Source organism: Canis lupus, chromosome 19, assembly GCF_011100685.1.
Source record: "Canis lupus familiaris isolate Mischka breed German Shepherd chromosome 19, alternate assembly UU_Cfam_GSD_1.0, whole genome shotgun sequence".
NCBI lineage: Eukaryota > Metazoa > Chordata > Mammalia > Carnivora > Canidae > Canis > Canis lupus.
The window spans coordinates 44,774,861-44,799,800 of record NC_049240.1 but is presented as its reverse complement, the minus strand read 5'-3'; the positions used below and the strand labels follow the sequence as shown (position 1 = coordinate 44,799,800).

Sequence of the window (24,940 nt, the reverse complement as noted above, 5' to 3'; positions counted from 1 at the left end):
TTACAGTTCTTAATTAGTTTTTATTGATTTTATGATTATATGATTATATTAGCTGCACATGATACTCTTCTAATTTTATACTTCATTTATTTCTATTATCTAATTATATTAGATAGTATTTCCAGAACAATATAAATAATAACATTATTAGTTTTATTTATGATGTAAAGGCAAAAATTTATAATCTTTCCCCAATTATATCAAATCGACCAGTTAAGTATCCATCATTTCTTATTTTAAGAGTATTTTCATCAATAATTAATGTTGGTTATGACATGTTTTTATATTAACTATGAAACTGATCATTTGTGCTTTTTTTTCTCATTTGACTTAGTAATGTGGAAAATAATTTATATATTTCTGCAAATGAAACATCCTTTCACCAATATTTTAGTTACTTTAAAATATAGAAGCCTTTAAATTTGAAGCAGACATCTGAATATATAAAGACTCTTTGACCTATACAATCTAATATTTTTCATTTCCCTTTCATTTGTCCTAGTCATTTTATGAGTTGTTGGTAAATAGTCAGCTAATAACTAGTATTTATCTTTGGGTCATTTTTTATTCATATTACACCTCAACATTGCATAATCCAGAAAGATAATTAATTATAAGAAAAGGTAACCATTCTGGAATGGGGGAGAGAATTTAGAGTAGAAAAAAGATTGGTATAGACAGTGGCTGTTGCTTTCTCTGCATTTCACATTATTACTTTTGAAAACTGCTGGCTTAATAATAATCTTTTTTTTTTTTTGCTTTCAAAGTCAATAAACAAAACATATTTTCATAACTTCTGTCTGTATGTACCTTAGCTACCAAAATGTTCAATAACGTTTTTTTTATTATTTTATGAGTGAGAATATACATGTCTAGGTGTGAGGAAGAGTTTAAGTGTTGAGGTTACAAATGTTAACAGAAGGACATTTTCTCCTGTGAAATAAATCATTTGCTTAAATTTCAGGCTGCAAAAGACACTGAAAACATTTACTTGAATTTAGGTCTCTGAAAGGGACTTATATACAGATGTTTGTTTAAAGTTTGTTTTTAAAAGTATTGTAATGGAACTTTCAATTAGTCACATACTATTTTTTAATAGGGCCAGACATTAACTTGAAACCAGGGAAAATATTAAGACTTTAACACTAAGATCCCTTTAACAAGGAGAGCAAGAGCTACGCAAAAGCTGTCATGAATATAAACTGTCAAACTATTAACAAATAGATTTCTTTCTAATAGCCCATAGTTCTGCCTCTGACTGAAGACCATAGTGACTACTCATTATGACAGTGACTTCATAACAACAATCAAATGGATAATGTTTCTCTTTCCTTAAGGGAGATGCATCAACAAAGCATGGATATGTGATGGAGATATCGATTGTGAGGATCAGTCAGATGAAGATGACTGTGACAGTTTTTTATGTGGACCACCCAAGTACCCTTGTGCTAATGACACTTCAGCCTGCCTGCAGCCAGAGAAACTCTGCAATGGAAGAAGGGACTGTCCCGATGGGTCTGATGAAGGCGAGCTCTGTGGTAATTCATGTTTCACTGATTTGCTTCTCTCTGGAGACTAAAAACGTTTAATCCACTTGATGATGCTTATAGAAGCATACAGTCCTTCCTTTTATTTCCTTTAAATATAATATTTAGCATTGAACCCTATCTCCATTTATCAGGGATGGTAAGCCTATTAAAAGTTTTTTTTTTTTTAAGATTTTATGTATTTATTCATGACAGACACCCAGAGAGAGGCAGAGACATAGGCAGAGGGAGAAGCAGGCTTCATGCAGGGAGCCCGATGTGGGACTCTATCCCGGGACTCTAGGATCATGCCATAGGCAGATGCTCAACCGCTGAGCCACACAGGTGCCCCAGCCTATTAAAAGTTTTTAAAATATGATCAGAAATTCTAAAATAAAGCAGAAAAGGCTGGCCTATGTCCCATCTAACTTAATTGTATAATTGTGCTCATCATTTAGATCTCTGGATGGTTAATGCCATTGCTACAGTGAAACTGATTATGATTATTATTATTTTTTTTTGTCAGTGAGTCATTCAAAACAAGAAAACCTTCTTATTACTGACCTACAGGATGGAATTTAATACCACTCAATGGATTTTCTCATCCATCCCAATCATTACAATAAAAATATTAAAAGAAAGAGGAAAGGAAGATAATGAATAATGAAACCAATTGAAAGTTATTCAGGTTTATATAATTTTGTCTGAAGTTGTTAGTCCTCTTACAATAGCTTTCTTTGGTATGCTTTATCTAGTTAAAATGATGATTTAAATCTGATAGCTTTTGAGCTTTGAAATCACTTTTGACTAGTTGTCTTTTTATGCCAACAAGAACATATAAAGAAAATTGCATTTCCTTCTCTGTGGGGATATCAGACATTTAGCAAGGAGATTTTCAAAATATGTTTTCTAGATAATACTGAAGGTGACAGCAATAGAGTAATGAAGAAGGGTTTACAGAATGATAAGAACAATAATGAGGTGACTGGGGACTGAGAAAATGACTTTACAAAATGATGAAGCTACCTAATTGAAACTGAAAAAGACAACTACATTTAAGCCTAAAGTTATCATATTTTGATCTGAATTGAGCATTAATAGAATACTGAGTGATCCAAAGAAAACCTTGTTATCATGTTTCAAATTTATATAATAAATGTCCTTTCTTCCAAAGAGTCTGTGATTCTATATAATAACCTTGAAACAGTAAATGCAGCAGTCTTCATTCAGCGATGCTAAATTTTATTTATTTATTTATTTATTTATTTATTTATTTATTTATTTATTTATATTTATTTTTAGAGAGACTGAGACAGAGAGAGAGACAGAGAGAGAGCAAGCACGCAGGAAGAGGGGCAGAGAGAGAGGGAAAGAGAATCTCAAGCAGACTCCCCAGTCAGCACAGAGCTTGATTCAGGGCTAGATCTCATGACCCTGAGATCATGACCTGAGCCAAAATCAGAGTCGAACTCTTAACTAACTGAGCCACCAAGGTGCCCCTGTGATGCTAAATTCTTAACCCCCTCACTCACCACCCTCCAAAAAAATCCTAAATTTAAACAACAAATATAATGTAAAAGACTTAGTTTATCTGTATTTACTTCTTTTTCTCCCAGCTTATTCTCTCTTATAGAGTAGATGGTAGATGGAAATATCTCTTGCATTACAATGTGTGAGGATTGCTCATGAAGGTTGTAAGAGCAATACTAGAGAAGGAAACTATCAATACTCTTAAAGTTGAAAATGTGTAAATATAGGAAAAATCAAGATCTAGACAGGCTTAAATTCTGTTCTTCAGTTACTTCAATTAAATCACCTAGGCAGGTAACTTAATTTCTTGAAATGTCAGATTCCTCATAGCAAAAATGGAGATGATGATATTGATCAGGAAATCATGGTAATAATGCCTGATGCACTACAGATATTGAAAGAAATTAGTGCTTTCCCACCTTTTCTCAACCTTCAGGTTAAATGAAGGCAAAGAGACAAAATACAATCATTAAGAAAAATTAAAAGAATGTTATGAAAACACAGCCTTATTTTCCTATCCTCTGCTCTCTGGATTAGTAAAATAAAAGAGAGTTTCTTCTGAATTTATTTCTTTGTCTACCTTAAGAATAAAAATTGCTCTTTACTATCAAGTCACTATATTCATCAGCTTAGGAAACTTGCTCAAACATTTCAAAGGATTACAGGTGTGAAAGAGGTTACAATAAAGCTAGGTGTGGACAGACCAGAGGTGATAAAAAGACAATTCTATCCTGCTTACAGTACTATGGCATATTGAAGTCCTATCTGTCTCCTTTATGAGGTGAAGTTGAAGGAAAGTTAGAGAAACGAAAATCAAAAACAAATACTGGTTAAAAGATTGAATTGCCTTCTATGGTTCTCCTTTTCTTATCTGTTTTTATGTACACCTTTGTACTATAGCCCAGTAGGTGGCATCCTTACAGATAATATTGGTATTTATAGAGAAATGGCATCTTGGTCTCTTATTTTCAAGGTCCTTGCCCATCAGTTGTAGGTTAGATCCTCTACAGCTAGGCAGTGATATTGGTTAATGAGTGCTGCAGCAGTGGGCATAATGAGTCATTTACCCAGTGGACATAAAAGACATATCAAGTGAATTAACTTTAAATAATTGGCATGGGTTGGCTAGTAGCTACGAAATGCTTTTTAGATAGAGATTCCCAAGGTCAAATAGTTTTTTTTTAAACCATTTGTTATAGATGATAAAATGTAGGTTTTGCCCTCTTCATGTCTACTCCTGCCAAATAGTTGTATTCAAAAAAGCTTTTTTTTTTTTTTTGATGCTCTCTCCTGTACCCTGTCTCTTGTTAAAGAGGAAACAGGAATTGATTTATGTCCTGTTCCTCAATACATGTAAAACTTGTACAAAACTATCTTGTATGAAAATGATTTGTCATCTGTAGAATTAATACTTGGGAGATGTCCTGAGATGGAAAAATCCTACACTTTGGGTAGTGAAGTGTTTCTTGTTTTGTTTTCTCCAAAAAAATCTGATCTATAAAGCAAAAACAAAAAGAAAAAGAAAAGGAGTACTGAATAAAATAAGTCTCTTAAGCCTAGTGAAGAGATTATTTTCTCAGAGGGATTTTCAAATGATTTCAAGGGGAAAGGGATATGCTGTTTAAGAAACAAGAAAAATATTGAATCATTCAAGAATAGAGTTAACTGTTAATCCTTGCTATAAGGGTATGTCAAAGATGAACAAAGCTGAATACTAGTTAAAGTGATAAGGATAGATTTTATTCAGGATTAGTTATTGCAATAGAGAAGAATATTTAGTGTGAACTGAAATTGAATTCACTGAAAAAAAAAAAAAAAGACTAGAAGCATTTTGAAGGCTGGAATATACTAAGGGAAAGGCACCAAGGGGTGGGAAGGGGGTTGGTCCATGTTACTCGGCCATCTGGGTTTGTTAATTGATGCTTATCCCGGAGAAGAAATGAATGTCTCATATCTTTGACCTGAGACCATGGTACAAGTCAAAACGAAGCACCCACAGGGCTGGGAGGAAGCAAGAGTGAGAGAGTTATGTTCTTGAATGTTTGCACTTCAAAAATATTTCTCAAGTCATTGAGGAGACAGTTCTGGGTGGTAGAAGATTTACATTTTCAATGTGCAGAGAAAAATATTAATAATTACAAGTTTTCTAAATTAACTGTTCTAAGATGAGGTTTGAGGTCCTGTCTGCCTATCACCAGGTTTTGGCTGGAATTAACAGTTAATTCTCCTACCAGCTTAGAGCTTTCTCAAGCTAGAGTCGTACTTGAAAGGCTGTCCTGAGCATTTAGAAACTATGCTAGTGTTGGGATCTCTTTTTGGGTTGTAGGAAGAGTACAGTTGGGGAAGGGAGTGGAAGCTGAAATTCTCTGTACTAAGATTCTGCAATTTTTATAAGCCAGTGTGGAGGACTAGTTGAACAGAGGACTCTGAGAAAAACGACTAGAGCTTGATCAATGAGAAATTCTTTGTTCAATAATAAAACATTTAAAAGAAAGTTGCAATGTTTAATGACAGGTTTAGGGTTAAGAAAGAATTAACAAGGGACTAGTCACACAAATGTTGGCATTAAATTTATATTCAATTTTAGAATCAATGTAAATATTATTTTTTTAAAAAACTATGACTTAATTCCAAGGATAGTGTCAGCAAGAGACACTTCAGTACTACAAGAACAGTCATATTTGAAATAAGATAAAAGAACTGTAACAATTCTTTTTTCACCTGCTGTGTCTGATGATATTTCTTTATAGTAATTCTGTTGAGAAGAATGTCAATTGAGCTAAAATAGGGCAAATACTTTAAAATGACTATTGTTTTGAAATGATTATGATATGGATGAACAAATATATTTGGAGGAGCCAAATGAATCTATTTTTTTCTTCAAAAATAATATCAAACTTGAATTCTTAGAGAAAATAGTTAATATAATCATTTTCCTTTTCTTATCCCTGTAACGTCTTTTCTGGTGACAAATAGAATGAAGAATAGTTGACTCATATAGAACTTTTAAAAATATAGAATATATTTTTAAGTGTTATATATAAGCTCATTTTTTGAACCAAATTTTCATAGGCAGCAGGAAATATTTGAGGTATATAAGTAAATATTACTGCCATTTGTCAATCATTGAACAACATTCTCTTTTAGCATTTCTCAAAAAACACTCAATTAAACAACAGGCTTTGAAAGCTACTTAAAAATATTTTTAAAGCAAAGGAAGGCAAAGCTTCCTTTAGCCTTATTCCTATGCATCTAATAATACATACGTAATAGGTAATAAACTAAAGACAGTTATCTGCTATTTTCATCAATGACATAGGGATGTCATCTTGAAATTTTCCCAACTTGACAAGTACTGGCTCACTTTGGGGGTATTTGTGTGCTTTTGGACTTTTTTTATTGAACAAATATTGTTAACTGTTTATGTTAGGCAATGTGCTAGCTACAGGATATACACTGCTAAACAGAGCAGATATTTTATATACACTCACAGATCTTACAACTTCATAATGAAGTAGAATTAGAAATAAATATATTTAATGCAATTCTAAATTATAAGTGCCATGAAAGAAAAAGTCTCTTTCTCTATAAACCAGTCATACTAACCATGTAATAAATATTGGTTACTCATTATTTCAGTCAAAATACAAGTCAACTTTTTTTTAAATCTTTTTTTTTAATATTTACTTATTTATGATAGTCACAGAGAGAGAGAGAGAGAGAGGCAGAGATATAGGCAGAGAGAGAAGCAGGCTCCATGCACTGGGAGCCCGACGTGGGATTCGATTCCAGGTCTCCAGGATCGCGCCCTGGGCCAAAGGCAGGCACTAAACCGCTGCACCACCCAGGGATCCCCCCAAGTCAACTTTTTACTATGCTTTCATGGCCTCATTGAATTAATATAATAACCAACATATAGGGTACAATGTGTAATTTACCTAACTTAAAAATAAGTGGCTATAGCCAGTAAAAAGCAAATTAATCCGTCCTGCATTATCATTATGAATCAGACTATAGACGTAGAAATATATATATGTGTGTATATATATATATATATATATATCATACATGTATATGTATATGCATGCTATAAACACTGAGCTAAGTCAAATTTTCAGATCATCAATGTATATCCTTCAGGGAGGCCTTAGCAACTGATTTTGCTCAAAAGCTAAAAGGCTCAGCACAATAGAAAGAAACATTGAACATACTTTACCTCTGTGGGGTAAAACAAAGTGTATTCCAAAGTTTTATAGAAATTAAAACCTCCCATTCCCAGTTCCTATCATGTAGAATTATATTTGGTCTTTCAATGAATTATTTTATCATTCCTACACCAAGCCCTAAAAAAAATAAATAAATAAATAAATAAATAAATAAATATTTTTTTTAAAAGCCAGAGAGCTTTTTCTATTCATTTATGATATCCTTGCTCTAATTCTAGCCTTAGAGAATTGAGTTCAATGATTAGTATTTAATTGAGCAAAACAATTGATAATGCCCTGTAATCTGTTCCCCTCCTTTTATAGATGAATGTTCACTGAACAATGGAGGCTGTAGCAATCACTGTTCTGTTGTTCCTGGAAGAGGAATTGTCTGTTCCTGTCCTGAAGGACTTCAGCTCAACAAAGACAATAAAACATGTGAAATTATAGATTATTGTAGCAATCATCTAAAATGCAGTCAAGTGTGTGAGCAGCACAAGCACACAGTCAAGTGTTCATGCTATGAAGGGTGGAAGCTGGATGTGGATGGGGAAAGTTGCACAAGTGTTGGTAAGTAGATGTGTGTTTTGCTATATTGAAGAATAGCGAGTGCCTTTCTGGTTTTTTTCTGTGTTGTGTATCTTGTTATATTTAAGAATACATCTTGAGAAAGTAATACAAAAACATCTTTAAAGAATTAATAAAAGGATTCAACTAATTTTCAATAAGGCATTTAAGTATAATGTGTCATTTTATTTTTTTAAAGATTGTATTTATTTGATAAAGAGAGATAGATAATGAGAGGGGGGAGGGCCGGAGGAAGAGGAAGCAGCAGGCTCTCTGCTGAGCAGGGAAGTCCAATGTGGAACTCAATCCCAGGACCCTGAGATCATGACCTGAACAGAAGGCACTTAACTGATAAGTCACCTAGGCACCCCTAATGTGTCATTTTATTTATTTATTTTTTTAAAGAATTTATTTGTTTGAAAGAGAGCACAAGCACAGGGAAAGGCATAGGAAGAGGGAGAAACAGACCCTCTACTGAGCAGGGAACCCTATGCGGGCTCCATCCCAGGGCCCCAGGATTATGACCTGAGCCAAAGATAGATGCTTTACCAACTGACCCACCCAAGCACCCCTGTAATGTGTCATTTTAGACCTACTCCAAATCTTCTTGACAGCATATTACAGTAATCCTTATAATCACAGTCCATCATATATTTTCTTCCTTCTTAAAATGCTACTTCCAACATCGTCATCCCTAAAGGCTTATTTTTGTACTCTCTAAAGCACTTACTTTTATTTCTCTTTGCAAGCTTTGAGAACCCTCCAAAGTCCGGTCCTAGCCCACACCTCCAATGGTGTGTCTTCTGCTCTTGAAATAAACTCTTCGCTCTGGCTGTGTTCGTCTTCTAACTGCCCATTTAAAACTGCCCATTCTGATGATTCTCTAGGTCAGATTCATACTGGGAAAACCAGGGACTATGGAATCTGATCTTTGAACTTTAATCTTGCAGTTGGCATTTGTTATGTACGTGACCTTAGGCGGGCTACATAAAGCTAGGTGAGCCTTGGTTTTCTTATCATTCAAATATTAGTGCCCGTTATAACAATGTCTTCCTTATAGCATGTTGCAACACTTTGAGAACTTGCTCACTTTCCACTATCTTCTCCAGAGACTTAATGAGGCTGTGAATACTTAGAGTCCATGGATAGAATTGAAGGGGTCCGTGAATGTTGTTAGAGAAAATATTACCTTTATTTTCTTTCATGTCTCACTGAAAGTTAACACTAATTATTAGCAGCAACTGTATGTCTCCAACTGAAGTAATAGACATTCACACCATGTTAAAGTTGTTCTGATATCTCAAAATGTCATATATGTTCAAGTTTTGGAACCCACTATTACTTTAAAAATGGGGGTCATTATAAAGAAAAAAAAATGGGGGTCATTAGACCCACTGCTCAATCTGTTATCAAATACAGTAATAAAAAAACGCATGCATATTACTACATCCAAAAGTGTTTTTTTGTTCAATATTGGTAACTGCATTTTAATATACAGTATTTGATTTTTCTATATATACTTTTTTTTTTAACTTTCTTCTTACTGTTTGAGTACTTTTTAAAACTTTCTGATAAGTGGTACACAGACTTAATCAGACTACTAAGTTGAACCTATACATCATAAACTTTTCTCATTGTTTCTTTTCCTTAGACTGTACTTCCCCTCTTTATCTCCAAAAATCCTGGATACTCTTTTAAGACCTATGAGCTCATATCTTTTTAAAGGGAATATTCTTTAAAATATTCTTGTTCTCTATTTATTTCTCCTTTCTATGTCTAGAATATATTGTCCGTGAAAATATATGTTCACATTTTTAATTTGCTGTTTCAAATTCCCATCTATGTGCTTTCTATATTCCTTATCTCTCTGATGAAATAAGCATCTTATAGTAAAAAATCAAGTCGTAGATTTTTTGTTTTATATAATATTCAGTCCAGTTCTAGAAAAATATTAAATCAAAAGTATTACATTTTTTCAGAGAACATTGTTGTTTTTTGAATATTAAGTTATTTCACTCTTTTATTTCGATTGTTGTTTTGTGTTTTTTTCTCTTGGCTATTAAAATTTGAGTTCGCAAAACAAAATTTTTTTTTTTTGAGTTCTTGAGGCATAAGTTCAATTGTTTGATTCGTTCTTGTCCAAGAATCTTGTACAAGGTGATTGGCATGAGAGGCTAAAAAAAAAAAAAAAAGCAATTTTTTATAATGATAATAGTCATTTTATTTATGTACATGTTTGGATTAAGGAAACAGTAGATCAAAATATAATCATATTTTACATGAGAATTTGCTCCATAACTGGTTTTTGAATACAGGTGACAAAAGTATTGACTTATTATAATACTTCTGTGTTCTATGAAATCAATAGCAATTCATGTTCAATATTAAAATAATTCAACATTTGAATATAAGTATCCAGATCAAAGATAATCCTACTAATGTAATTGGCTCCTTCCATTCTAAACTCAGAAAGAAACTAACAGTACTGTATCAATTATCACTGTTAGGATTGCTAGATTTCACAGCTGCTTTTTTTATAGTTTAAGACGGAAGCAAAGGTATAGTTACCTTTTAAAGTTAATATAGAGCTTTCTTGCATGGAGAATTTAACCTGCTGGTAATTTATTCCTTCCTGAAACATACAGTATACCAAATGCCATTGTCAGCATTTATATTATTCAGATAATATAGGTTTTGTTAGCCATTGAAGATTATTTTTTAATTTAAAGCAATTTTTACGTATAAAAGAGGATTTTTTCTGCATTTTATTCACTTCCTTTCTTTTTTTAAAACCTATGGTAGATTCAGAGTTTAATAAAAATGAATTAACCACTAACTATTGAACTTTGAAAATAAAATTTCTTTTTTCTTGCTCTTCTTTTATTACTTTTTTCTATCATTTTTAAGTTGGGTCCCTGCTTTTAAAATGTATCCTTTCTACTGAATGCAATACCTGTTCTTATTCTTCTTGACATTTTAAAAGTAAAGAATAATAGCACTCTTTATGCTTCAAATTAGAACTATGACTCCCCTGCTTTTTTTTCTCTTGAATCTTCTCCTGTAGTTCTTTCATATTTTCTTATTTCTCAGAGCTCCTTTCTTCCAAAATTCTTTAGTCTGGCTTTTGCTGAATTGTGAAATGATTCTGTTTTCTCTAAGTTCACTCTTAACATCTAGTTAGTTAAATATAAAGATTTCCATAAAAACTATTTTTATGATCTTCAGTTTTTATTTAATATAGCTGTAAGTCTCATTTTTCTTGGCTATTTCAATACTTTTTTATCAGTCCTTTACATGTTTCCTTCTTAATATGTAATGCATTAATCACTTTCTTACAAAGTGTTCATTTCTTTATGCTATGAATACCCAGAATATTCCTATTAATTACATTATCTCCAGTTTCTTTTCTGTTTAGTAGACAACTTACTTGAAGATTTGCATCATGTTTCTAGTTACATCAGAAAGAATATTATAGCCGTCCTTCTTACTTTCTCATAGCCTGAATTAGGTGAGATTTCTCCACCAATGTTTTTCTTGGTTCTTATTATTCTCTTCTATCCATGTTTAGATTTAAAGAATTATATTTAATGCAGGGACCAGTTAAAAGAAGGTTATTCAGGCAAAAGATTATTGAAAGAAAGAAAAGAACAGATTCAAGATGTGTTTTAGAGGTGAGATTGTCAGGTATTGAACAAGAATAAGGAAAAATAATTTTTTTTTGTAATATACATTGCCTTGAATATAATTATTTTTTTTGGTATTCTTATCCTCTCTCATCCACCAAATTACCAGCTCTTCATGATAGGGTCGATATTTTACATGTACTATATATTTTCCTTAAATTTCTAAGAACAAAGAAGATATTCAATAAATATGTGTTTTCTTGTCCATTTTTTAAATTAACTAAACCTCAAAATATTTTGTGGAAATTATATTGGATGCCAGAATAAACTATTAATGAGTACTTTAGAAAAAAATGGTATTTGCTTTTCAGCTCAATTTACATGATTTTTTTTTTTTTAGTAAACAGATTATGGATGTAATCCATAATTTTATAAAAATAAAACAGCGTAAATTTAGTGCTCTCTTTTTGGTAAACTGTGCCCATTCCTTAAACCTTAGTTTCCGTATACTCCTATATGTGATCTCTTGAGACCTTCCTTTATCAGCTCAAATCATATTACTGTGGCATTTATATTTCCAGCTATACTGTCTTTCCTACTATCCAGTTCTCTTTAATTGAGTGTCATTAAGTCACTTCAAAATTTGTTGGCTGAAATGGACTCTTTCTCTTCTCTTAAATATCCATAGTCCTGTCAGCAGCTCCAGTTTTCTTCTGGTCTTCAGGCCTACAAGCTGAACTTATCTTTGACTTCCCCAACTCTTTGCTGCCCCCCTCTCCATACCCTAATTTATTGTCTTTTGGACTCAGTCCTCCTTCTCCAGTTGGTAGCATCTGTACCATAGATGTTATAATGATGACAGTCTTCTCTCTGGCCTCTTTGTTGTCATCATCTTATTTCTTTAGTTTCTAAGAATATATTGAAACTTGAAGGGATATGGTATTTTTATTGAAAAGAATCTAAATCCGGAAGGTGAGAGTTAATGGAAAGAGGTCAGAAGTATATTAAAGAATAAAAAATGAAATAAAAGAGAACAGAGTAATGATAAGCAGGTGGACTACCTTGGGGAATAATGGTAAATAAAGGTGAAGAGATCAGGGGAATTAAGCTATGGTGTGTGTGTGTAGGGGGGGTAATTTGGTGATCCACTTCTTTATTTTAGTAAAATGACACTTTTATATATCAGTGTCTATTTATGATTTGAAAGTAACTTTTAAATATTTATGGAAAGAACATCAAATTCTTCAGTCTGCTATTTAGGACCTTCTTCATTTTTGCTTGTTTTCTCTCTCCAACCTAATCTTTTGTTATCCTCCACTATGGATTTCCATTCCAGGCACATTATTACTGTTTTCATCATTAGTAATATTAGTAAATAAATAGTTGCCAAGAACATATAATGTACTTTCACATGCATCATTTTATTGTACCCCCTCCTTCATGCACTCTGCTCATTATCATCTGAGCAGAACAGTATCTTCTACATTCTGGAAATCCTATAATCTATTTAAAACGCTCTCCTCTATGAATTCTTCCTCAAGTTGATTATGATAATATTACTAATAGCTACCACTTATCAAGCATCTACTGTGTGATGGGCAATTCATTTATAACTTACAGGAAACCAATGGATATTAATACTCTGATTTTATTCCTTTGGAAACTGAGACCCAGAGAGGTTGCTTCATTTACTCAGGGCTGTGGCAAAGAGATGTTAGAGCAAAGCTTTTGAACTTCATTCTATCTGACTCCAAAGAAAGAGCTTTTACAAGTTACTACAAAGATCCAGGCCACCTCCCTGTGCTGTGTGCCCTCAAAGTCTTGTGATGTCTTTGAATAGTGTACATTTTATGAGCTTATTTCTGTTACCACTTAGACCCAAACATTCTTAAAAGCTGAGACTGCATCAAATTATTTTACACCTCTTGTGAAAATACATTTTAAAAAATATATTTTGTAGCAAATGTTTGTTGAATATAACAAGTTTCCTCTATTACTTGAAGTAGTAATAGTTTTTATTATTAGTTTTATGATCTGTGCTATGTGTACAATTGATCTATTATTTCTAACCGCTATGTGGTATCATATGGCATGTCCCCAACTATTTTTGTTTATTCACTCTACAATATAAATACACTTAAATCACCCCAAATCTCTGCAAAAGTAATGCTGGCATTGACAGACATTTATCTAGTCTTAGAAATATGCATGAACATTATTTGGGACCAAAATTATTGACTCCCAGGGTATGCTTATACTTACTATGAGAAAGTATAACCAGTATCTTCTCAGAATGGTTGAACAGTCTCCACCTCCACCAACAGTACACTTTCAAGGTCCCCATATCCTTGCCAGCTCTTAAAATTATCCGATTTTCTAGCTTTTTCATCCAATATAGTGAAGTAAAGTGATAGTTCGTTGTTTTAGTTTCATTTTTCTTATGGCAAGTTTGAGCATTTCTCTATATGCTTGTTAGCCTTTTGCATCTCTTCATTTCCTTTGGCCATTTTTCTATCAAGATGGCTGTCTTTTTCTTATTGTAGGATTTGGTTGCATGTACTAAACTGTAGACATATCAACTATCTTCTACATTCTTTTAGCCCTCTATTAGTTTCATTCACGATGACCTTTACAGAATATTTCTTTATCTTTCTGCTTCATTCCTTTCTTCACTTCATTGTTTTTCTTTTTTTTTTTTTTTTTAATTTTTATTTATTTATGATAGTCACAGAGAGAGAAAGAGAGAGAGGCAGAGACACAGGCAGAGGGAGAAGCAGGCTCCATGCACCGGGAGCCCGACGTGGGATTCGATCCCGGGTCTCCAGGATCGCGCCCTGGGCCAAAGGCAGGCGCCCAACCGCTGCGCCACCCAGGGATCCCAACTTCATTGTTTTTCTTACTTTCTTCTCGCCATAATAATTTTTATCTCCTCTCTATTTAATGTCTCTTGGGCTGTTTATTCATTGATTCTTATAATTAAGCATTCACTTATGTAATCACAGGTATTTATTAAATATAATCTAGCAAAAAGCACTGGGCCGTATCTTAGAAATGCAAAGATTTTTGCTCAAACTCTCACCCCTTAATGAACTCTTTCTCTCTCTCTCTCTCTCTCTCTCTCTCTCTCCCTCTCTCATTCTCCCACTCTCTCTTTCTATACATACATGCCCCAAATGCAGATTCCTGATATTTATTAATGGAAAGAATAGATAAGTTTTTAAGAAACTTGAAATATAAAGCAGAGCTACTGAGAAAAAAATATCCAGGAATTTTCAGGCAAGTAATTAAAGGCAAAACAACAGCAAAATGAAACATACAGATAAAAAAAAAAAAAAAAAAAAAAAAAAAAAAAAACAACTCTCAAAATTGGTGGACAGTTGGTGAGATAATCTTATAAATTTACCAGTTTGAATAATAGTTGAAAGTCTATCCTACCTTTCATTTCATAGATTTTAGTATATGTGCTGCCAAAACGAGCACTCATTTCATAGGTTTTATATCTTCTGCCCTTATGTATACCACACTTCAATAATATTTCACTTTCATTCATTCCCAACATAGCTATAGCTAAAGGAATGGAGAAGAGGAAGTAATAATATATAGTGAACTGGAGTAAACAATAGATCATTTACCACTTCATAAGTTGCTACTCTGTACAGGGGATATATCTAATGATGGGGACCGAGAAATTCAAATAAAGTATTAAATATGAGAACAGAAAAGTGAAAATTCTGAACTTGCAGGAGAAAAAGCATTGTAACTACAATATCACTATGTTTGAGGACATTATAGGTATGATAATAAATAATCAGGACTATTCATGTAAAATTACTAGTTTTGGAGTCATAACAATTACCCTGAGAGGACTATAGAGGAACTCTTTCTTAGACAAGTCATCTACTGCTTCCATATACTATCTTGTAACAATCATTATGCAAATCTGTAGTGGGATTAAAAAAATCAAAGAGAAAAGAACAGCAGATAGAAGACCTATAAGTCCTTTCTAAAGCTCTTTGTAATATGCTACATTTATTAAAAGTAAATTCATCACTTTAAAAAAATATAAAATATATATATATATATATATATATATATATATATATATATAAATTGGAACCTTCTTTGTTTTATACACATGTCATCTCATGGTAAAGAACTTCAAGCCTCTTCTATATTGAGTCTTATTTGGTGGTTTGAGTTGTAAAATTCAGTCATTTATGAGACTGAATAAATACCACAAGCCAGCACACTGAAAAAAAAGTTAGTACACTGCAAAAGTGAATGACTACTTCATATTTTGCTATATTCATTCCAAATTGAATTTGCCCCAAAAGAAGTTAATATCCTTACATCAAAATTGAAACACATGAGAAAATGCTTCATTGTGTTTTATCACCAAATATTTTATACTGATGTTTATTTTTTATCCTTATTAAAGGGAAAAAAACATTTTAAGACTTGGCATTTTGAAACCCAGTCTTCATGATTTCTCAGTAGTTCATGAATTTACATATTGGATTATTCATTACAACTTTTTATTTTCTAAAAAAGAAATAATAATTTAGTAAACAAATCTTAAAAGTAGAGACACTTGGAGAATTTATCAAGATTCAGTTCAAATAGAAATAATTTAAATATTTACACTTTGATTTTTTATTTTGGTAAACAGGCCTATAATAGTCATGTGTAATCAAGTAAACATTTATCAACTATATTCTCAACACAAAATGACTACAGTAAATATAAGAACTTGAAAAGCCTTCAGAAAGTTTTAATAAGCTGGTGTGGTGGGGCAGGGTCGTGGCTAGTCATGGAGTCCCCGTCTCGGAGACTGCAGACGAAACCAGTCATTACTTGTTTCAAGAGCGTCCTCTTGATCTACACTTTCATCTTCTGGATCACTGGCCTAATCCTTCTTGCCGTTGGCATTTGGGGCAAGGTGAGCCTGGAGAATTATGTTTCCCTTTTAAATGAGAAGGCCACCAATGTCCCCTTCGTGCTCATTGGCACTGGCACTGTCATCATTCTTTTGGGCACCTTTGGCTGTTTTGCTACCTGCCGAGCTTCTGCATGGATGCTAAAACTGTATGCAATGTTTCTGACTCATTTTTTTGGTTGAATTGGTCGCTGCCATCGTAGGATTTGTTTTCAGACATGAGATTAGGAACAGCTTTAAGAATAATTATGAGAAAACTTTAAAGCAGTATAACTCTACGGGAGATTATAGAAGCGATGCAGTAGACAAGATTCAAAATACGTTACCTTGTTGTGGTGTCACCGACTATAGAGATTGAGGGATACTAATTATTACTCAGAAAAAGGATTTCCCAAGAGTTGCTGTAAACTTGAAAATTGTTCTCCACAGAGAGATGCAGATAAAGTAAACAATGAAGGTTGTTTTATAAAGGTGATGACCATTATAGAGTCAGAAATGGGAGTGGTTGCGGGAATTTCTTTTGGAGTTGCTTGCTTTCAGCTGGTTGGAATCTTTCTATCCTACTGCCTCTCTTGCGCCATAACAAATAACCAGTATGAGATAGTGTAATCATCAAACCACGGGCTTACTATTGTTCAGCTTTAAGGACATTTACATTCCCCCCTGTGAGCTATGAGATTGCCTGGATGGAAGATTGCCTAATACTACTTACGATAGACCAAAAAATTCCATCAGTAATAGTCTGATTCAATCAAGACATTTGTGTAGGTCCACCTTTTGTCCCATTGGTGTTAATCATTGAAACCCCTGTATCACTGTGAAACACTGGAAGAGCTAATAAATTATAAATGAAGCAAAAAAAAAAAAAAAAAGAAAGTTTTAATAAAAGAGTCCATGTAACAGTCACTGTTCAGAGTAAACAAGATATGTTTTCAAGGTACCTGGCTGTCTCAGTCAGTGAAACATGCAGTTCTTGATCTCAGGATTATGAGTCTAAGCTTCATACTGGGTATATAAATTACTTAGAAATAAATCTTAAAAAAAAAAAGAAAAAGACATTTCGTGTCATCTTCCATTTTGTGAAATCTTTCAAACATATTGGAGAATAATGTATTCAAAGCTAATATTTTAGCATATTGAAAATTTATCCAATTTATTCATGCTATACATGGTACAAATTATTTTCTGAAAGTGATGAAATATTAAATAACTTTGAGTCCTCTGTTCATCCATTCCTCCATCCCAGAGGTAGCTCCTTTTGTGAAATTAGGATATCTGTTCTGTCATAGTTTGTGTTCTTAAACAACATGTAATATAATTTTTGTGTTTCTTAGCTTATGGAATCACATACATTATATATATCCAGCTGGAATTAGTTGGAATTTTTAGTCACAAATATGATTTTGAGAAGTATCCATAGTGTAGTGTTTTAAATAGCTCTGTTTATTCCTTTTAAATTCTCTATGGCATTCTGCTGTATAAAAAGATTATAGTTTTGTTAATCTTCTCCTATTCATGGTCATTGATGTTATTTCCAGTGCCTTGCTACATCAAATTATGTTGCGGTGAAAGCTCTTATGATGTCTATTTGTGGAAATGTGCACAAGCTGAACCACACATGTTCAAGTGCATGTGTACCTTCAGTTGCACATGTCATCTCTATCATCGCCAATTATATTTCCAAAACAGTTTTAAAAATGTAGACTCCATCAGCTGTTATAAGAGTTCCTGAGTCTCCAATTCATTGCTAACACTAGACAGAAAATTTGTTCAAATCCCTGCTCCTCCACTTACTAGCTGTGTGACTCTGGCATATTAGTTACATAACTTCTCTGTGCCTCTTTTTCTTCCCGTGAAAAATGGGAGCGATAATATCACTTACTTCCTAGGACTTTGTGAGGATTGCACAAATGGGGATCTATGAAATATTTAAGAGTAATTCTATTTAAGAAGCACTCTATAAGTGTTTGCTATTTTAGTAATGTTCAGTCTTCTTAATAGTTGCCCAAGATAATGGTTATGGTCTTCTTGTTTTAACTGCTATAACATTTTCTTAACACTCTCTATTTCTCCAGTTATCTCATTATTTATGGATTGTTTTGTTCTCTTCTATACTTGGTTAGAGGGTATAATTTTACTCACTCAATTTTTATTTTTATTATAGATTGTAGGTCTATTCACATTTTCTATTTCTTTACAAGTCAATTTTGGCAAAATATTTCTCTAGAAAATGGCTTACTTTACCTATTTTCAAATTTATTATTAAAATATATATATCACTCTTATTTTTTTTAATTTTTTATTGAATATAAATAATAATATCCATAATAATTACTTTCCTAGTTTAATTTTTCCTATTACTCATTTCTACATATATTTATGTGCATGCATATGTATATGTATTGGTCCTTCCACATGCTTATCTGTATTTTATCCTTCAAACAAATGATTTCCATTTTTTTAATAATGTTTTTCTCTATTTTATCAATTTCTGTAATTATATTTATGTTATTCTTCCTAACTTATTAGAGTTATCTTTTCTGGGTTCTTGAATTTATTTATTATTTTATTAATTTTTAAAAGATGAATTCTCCATTTTATTCAACTACCACAAATACACAGAGAAGAAAAAGAACATTAAATTATCTGCATGGTTTATTTTTTCCTTGTATAGATGGAAAAGTTTTCAGAGCTAATGAGCTAAGTATAGTTATACAGATTAATTGGATTGAGGTAAAAATCATGATTTTTAGGTAACAGAAGTTGTACATTTCTTTATTCTCTACAAATTTCCACACTAATTACCATATTTCCCTTTTTTTTAAAACAGATGAATTGAGATATAATATATATGCCATAAAATTCATTCTTTTAAAGTACAGAATTCAGTGGTTGGAAGTATATTCACAGAGTAGTGCAACCATGACAACTATCTAATTTTAGAACATTTTAATTCTCCCCCCAAACAAACTCCATACATATTTAAAATTCACTCCCCATCAAACCCTAGTTCATCGCTGGCAATCTCTAACCTAGTTTCTGTCTCTGTAGATTTGCCTAGTCTGGGCAATTCATAACAATGGAATAATGCAGTACATGCTCTTTTGTGACTAGTTTCCTTCATGTGGCATGAGCTTTCAAGGTTCATTCATTCATGTTTTACCATTTATCAGTATTTAATTCATTTTTATTGCTGAAAAGTATATTTATTGTATTATATCATTTTGTTTATCCATTCATCAGTTGATGAGCATTTGGATTTTTATTCTTTGATTGTATGAATAATGATATGAAATTCACATACAAGCTTTGTGTGGACATGCTTTTCATTTCCCCTGTGTGTACAACTAAGAATGGAATTCCTGGATCATATGGTAAGTCAATGTCTAACATTTTGAGGAACTGCCAAAGTGTTTTCCAAAGTGGCTGTGTCATTTTAAAAATCCAGCCAGCAATGCTTGAGGGCTCCAATTTCCACCCAATCTTGCCATCATCTGATATTGTCCATTTTTCTTGTTATAGTTATTCTAGGGGATGTGAAGTGTGATGTTGTGCTTGATTTGTGTTTCCCTGATAATCAATGATATTGAGCATCTTCTTGTCCACTTATTTGGTCATTTTTGTAGGCTCTTGGGTTAAATGACTATTCACAGTCTTTGCCTAATAAAGAGTCACTAAGTACTCTTCCAATAGTTGTGTGATTTTAGCTCTTATATTTAGGTCTAGGATACATTTTGAGTTAGTTTTTATATATGGTGTGAGGTTTCAACCTCATTCTATGGAATACAGAAATCCAGTTCTCCCCAGCACATTTTCTTGAAAAGGCCATCTTTCCCACATTGAACAGTTCTCTCTGGAGCTTGGGCTTTTGGGGGAGCTCCAAATCCATATGTCCCCTCTGGGAACTTGTGGATCATTTGTTTTTAAATCAATTATTAAGCTAAGGACAGGGGAATGGGTTTGGTACATATTAAAACACCATATAATACTGATATTCAGCAGTTTTTCTTGAATTTCTAGAGTTCAGAAAAAGGTGATTTTGACCATTTTGTCAGTGTTTTCACTGTTTTATGAAAGAGATGGTTTTGGATCCTCATTTCACCATCCAGGAACTGATTCTCTATTTCATTAGTTTTAATTGTTCATTCTTCTTAATCTATACATTTGTTGCCATAATAATATCTCTCTTTATTTCTGAATTCCTTATTGAGGTCCTATTGGTCAAGAAATTGTTTAGCAATTATTTCTAGTACTAAAGTATATGTGAAGCTTACCAGTCTTTATAATTGATTTTTATTTAATTCCATTGTGCTCAGATCAGGTGTCCATTAATAGGTTGATTATTTGCTATCTCTTGGTACTTACTTTGTAGACTAAAACATGGCCATTTTGTTACATATTCTGTGTGTACTTAAAGAGAGTATATCTTCTATTTTGATGTACAGATTTCTATTTATTTCCAGTAGATTGAACTTTTGTTTATTTTGTTATTTTAATCATTGTTATGGCTTTTTTTTATCAGTTTGTGTGGGAGTTGTGGTTAAATATATCACAATATGATTATGGATTTATCGATTTCTCCATTTAAATCTGTCAGATTTTGCTTTATATATTTTCAGTCTATAATATTAGGCACACACCAATTTAGGAATTTTATCTGTTGTCTTATATATAGAGAACATTTTACTTCTACAAAAGCTATTTGTCTTAAAGACTATTTTGGTTAATATAAATATTGTTTTATTGATAATGCAATTAATAATTCAAGATTTTTCACATATAAAACTTTAAATCATGTAGCAACAAAAGTATTATTTTATTTTAAAAATCAAGATAAGACCTATATAGCTTTAGTGACTTTTCTTTATTTGTAGCCAAGGCAAGAGTAGAATCCAGGTCTTCTCTTGTAGAATTTCTTTCTACATTCAGTTGCAACAAACAAGTTAGTAATTTTTGGTTTAGGAGAGAGCACTTTCTCACATAGAGCATGTAAGTAAGAGCAGTAAATGATCTCTTAAATATTGCTGTAGTAGAAATGTGAGTTCTCCTTAAGGAGAAAAAAAACACACACACAACATGTTTTACAATATTTGTCATACTGAATTACCTTGCTCAGCATATATGTCATGCCCAATTTTTGTTTTATTTATTAGTGTTTCTAAGAAGCAAGAAATTATAATTCCTTCTATTGTTTGTTTGAATTTTTATTCTTAAAAATTGTTAATCTTAGTGGAAAAATATGATAGTGCTAAAAAATTGTATCAACAGAAAATAAAGTGAAAGCTTTCTTCCCACTTCTGAATCCCATATACCAGTTTCCATAGCAGGTAACAACATTTCCTCAGTAAGCCTTCAAGAAGTATCATATTCTTTACCTTCATATAGGTCTAGAAAAATATTTTTAATATAAATGATAGCATAGATTGTGCATTATTTATGTTTTGCTATGGGTAGTTGGTCTTTTAAAAATGATACCAAAGAGGGAAACCTTAGTGGCTCAGCAGCTGAGCATCTGCCTTTGGCTCAGGGTGTGATCCTGGGTTCGGGGATGGAGTCCTGCATCAGGCCCCCTGCAAGGAGCCTGCTTCTCCCTGTCTATGTCTGCCTTTCTTTGTGTCTCTCATGTAAATAAATAAAAACTTAAAAAGAAAAAAATCCATTACTTTTTGATTCCCTCATAGTTACCTCCACATGTGTATTCACTTTGATGACTTTGAGCTTATAAAACAAATATGGGGAAAAAAATGGCCAGTGATTTCCCTACACCAGTGGCAGGCAGCCTAGGTTAGCACGATTCTCTATCTAAGACCTGGATGTATTATGTCTTCCCCGGTGTGTGGTATTAGGGCTATTATAATGAGCAAGCCAAACAAGATCCCTGTTTTAATAAAACATATAAACCAGTGAGGAAGACAGATGGCAAATAGATAGTGATTTTAAAGTTTACTTCAGGGGCGTCTGGGTGGCTCAGTGGTTGGGTCTGCCTTTGGCTCAGGTCGTGATCCGGGAGTCCCGAAATCAAGTCCCACATCAGGCTTCCAGCGAGGAGCCGCCTCTCCCTCTACCTATGTCTCTGCCTCTCTCTCTTTGTCTCTCATGAGTAAATAAATAAAATCTTAAAAAAAAAAAAAAAAAGTTTACTTTAAAGAGAATAAATAGGTTATGGAGATATAAAATAATAAAAATGGACTTTATTAAGAAATTGATCAGAAAAGAACTCTCTGAGGAATGGAGATTAATAAAAACAGTAAACCTGGTTGCAATTGGCAAAAAACTATTTCAAACTGAGTTGGAGTTAAGTGCATTGGCTTACATATCCAAAGTATGGGAAATGTATAGGGAATATGAAGGAAGGAACTAGACTTATGGATAATTGCAACAGTGGACTTGAATATCCTTAGCCTACGGACTTGAACATCTCCAGGTGTTCAAAAAAAGGCTCCTTCCTTTTTTTTTTTTTTTTTTTTTTTTTTTGGTGCATTTTTTCTCTTCAACAACAATATCACAAGTATACTTCTACAAACTGCAAGGGCATAGACACTGGCATTACTAGGCTTAGAGATCTCTGGCCTTATAAGAAAATTGCAATATTCTCTGGAAGTTTGTAGACCCATTCGACTGATTTAGATTTCACATCCTCCTTTTGAGCCAATCAGCAGGGAAAGAGATGATTATAGCAGCTCACATTCAGAGGATGTATCTATAATTGAAATAGGAAAACAAGGGGATCCCTGGGTGGCGCAGCGGTTTGGCGCCTGCCTTTGGCCCAGGGCGCGATCCTGGAGACCCGGGATCGATTCCCACGTCCGGCTCCTGGTGCATGGAGCCTGCTTCTCTCTGCCTGCTTCTCTCTGCCTGCTTCTCTCTGCCTGTGTCTCTGCCTCTCTTTCTCTCTCTGTGACTATCATAAATAAATAAAAATTAAAAAAAAAAAAAAAAAAAAAAAAAAAAAAAAAGAAATAGGAAAACAAATCTCCCTAAAGGAAAGCTGAAAGGAATGGTACTAACATAGAAATGAGAGGAAATCTTTATAAGCATGGATTCCCCTTTCTCAAAATGTATATTCATCAAGCAAAATTCGTGTCTAACTCATCTTAGTATGTCCAACAGTAATTGGTACAGGATTTGACACATTACCAAAATGATGATGTAATTTTTGTAAATTTCAGACTGGGGAGAAAGCCATCATCTACCCTCTTCTGGGGAGTACACTCAAACTATAAGTCTGTAATTTCTTCACAGAAATCCTCTTTTATTGGGTCTGTTTCCTTTGTGGATCTGTAGGAATGTGATGGGTTAAGGGTAGCAAAATTAGTTTTAGTCAACTTTTAGCAATTCTTGTGTTAATGTTTCAGAGGTTTGGATTGTCAGCTGAAGCTCCATTAAAATAGAAAAATCCCTATTTTGTCTTGAAATTTCAATAATTCTTGTATTTTTTAATCAGAATCAGGTGTAAAAAAATCCAAGGAGAGAAAAAGTATACTTATTTTAATGAATACATATCAACCTAAAATTTTCAAGTTTCCTCTAAATGTTGTATTAAAAGAAATTGCTCCTGTAATAGCAGAGAGTTATATAGTAAATTATGCTGGTAAATAATTGGATTTAACCTCAAGTGTTTTATTCTACTTATGAAAGCATATAAATATTTTTATAAGCCTATTAAAAATAAATTTACTTTCAGATCCTTTTGAAGCATTCATCATCTTTTCTATTCGTCATGAGATCAGAAGGATTGATCTTCATAAGAGAGACTATAGTCTACTTGTTCCTGGGCTGAGAAACACGATAGCACTTGATTTTCACTTCAATCAGAGTTTACTTTATTGGACAGATGTTGTAGAAGACAGAATATACCGGGGCAAGCTTTCTGAAAGTGGAGGTAATTTTTAACTGCAAATTCCAGAAAAATATGATGCAATCAAATGGGATTTAGATTAATCTTGCACTTTCATTCTTTATCTCCTCCCTCACATATGTAAAACCAGGAATGTCAAGTATATGTGTGAAGGTATGTTGAGGGAAGGAAATGAATGGTGAAAGCCACTATGCATACCATTTTTTTTTTATGCATACCATTTTCAAATTGTGAGCTTTTCTGTGGATATTTGGTGGAGAAAAATATTTATAACTACCACCTTCCACATACTAGTAGACATATGTTTGTGAGTTAAGTGTTTTATTTTTTACCGTCTTTCAGAAAAATTCAAACAAGTAATGAATCATTACAAAGACCACTAATATGAACTAAATGTTTTCATCATAATTTGACTTACCTCTTTTGTCTAATCTAGGCTTTTTCTTTTTTCTTTTTGAGAATCAAGGCTCTGAGATAAATATATGTAATAATCTTTTTGAAAATGTTGGATCTGTGTGGTATTTCAAAGCCCAGGTGTTTCTATCAAAATCTGAATTTCTCCTTAAGTCACCTTTGCAATTTTGGAAAAATGGTAATAAACACAATATAGTTATCATATGTGAATTTGTGTCCTATGGAATATTGCAAGAGACTGAATTCAAGCAATGGATTTAGATCCTTGGGCTTAGTTGGTT

General features: G+C 32.9%; 2 protein-coding genes and 1 long non-coding RNA gene across 3 annotated transcripts in view; 2 read left to right on the top strand and 1 right to left on the bottom strand.

Annotated features, from left to right (window-relative positions):
* Positions 1 to 8,673, bottom strand: part of LOC111091181 — a 49,420-nt gene extending 40,747 nt beyond the window's left edge. Inside the window, exon 1 of the long non-coding RNA XR_005374258.1 lies at positions 8,559 to 8,673. This is a non-coding gene — a long non-coding RNA (uncharacterized LOC111091181). The remainder of the gene's footprint in view (positions 1 to 8,558) is intronic.
* Positions 1 to 24,940, top strand: part of LRP1B (LDL receptor related protein 1B) — a 1,959,891-nt gene that overhangs the window by 1,269,124 nt on the left and 665,827 nt on the right. The window contains exons 22-24 of the mRNA XM_038565111.1: positions 1,338 to 1,538; positions 7,586 to 7,831; positions 24,072 to 24,269. Of these exons, the coding sequence (XP_038421039.1) occupies positions 1,338 to 1,538; positions 7,586 to 7,831; positions 24,072 to 24,269 (645 nt within the window). The remainder of the gene's footprint in view (positions 1 to 1,337; positions 1,539 to 7,585; positions 7,832 to 24,071; positions 24,270 to 24,940) is intronic.
* LOC100686544 (tetraspanin-6-like) lies at positions 16,251 to 17,253 on the top strand. The gene is given in 3 exon segments (XM_038565106.1): positions 16,251 to 16,554; positions 16,556 to 16,740; positions 16,743 to 17,253. Coding segments are annotated over 3 exon segments (732 nt in total). The 5' UTR covers positions 16,251 to 16,261; the 3' UTR covers positions 16,997 to 17,253.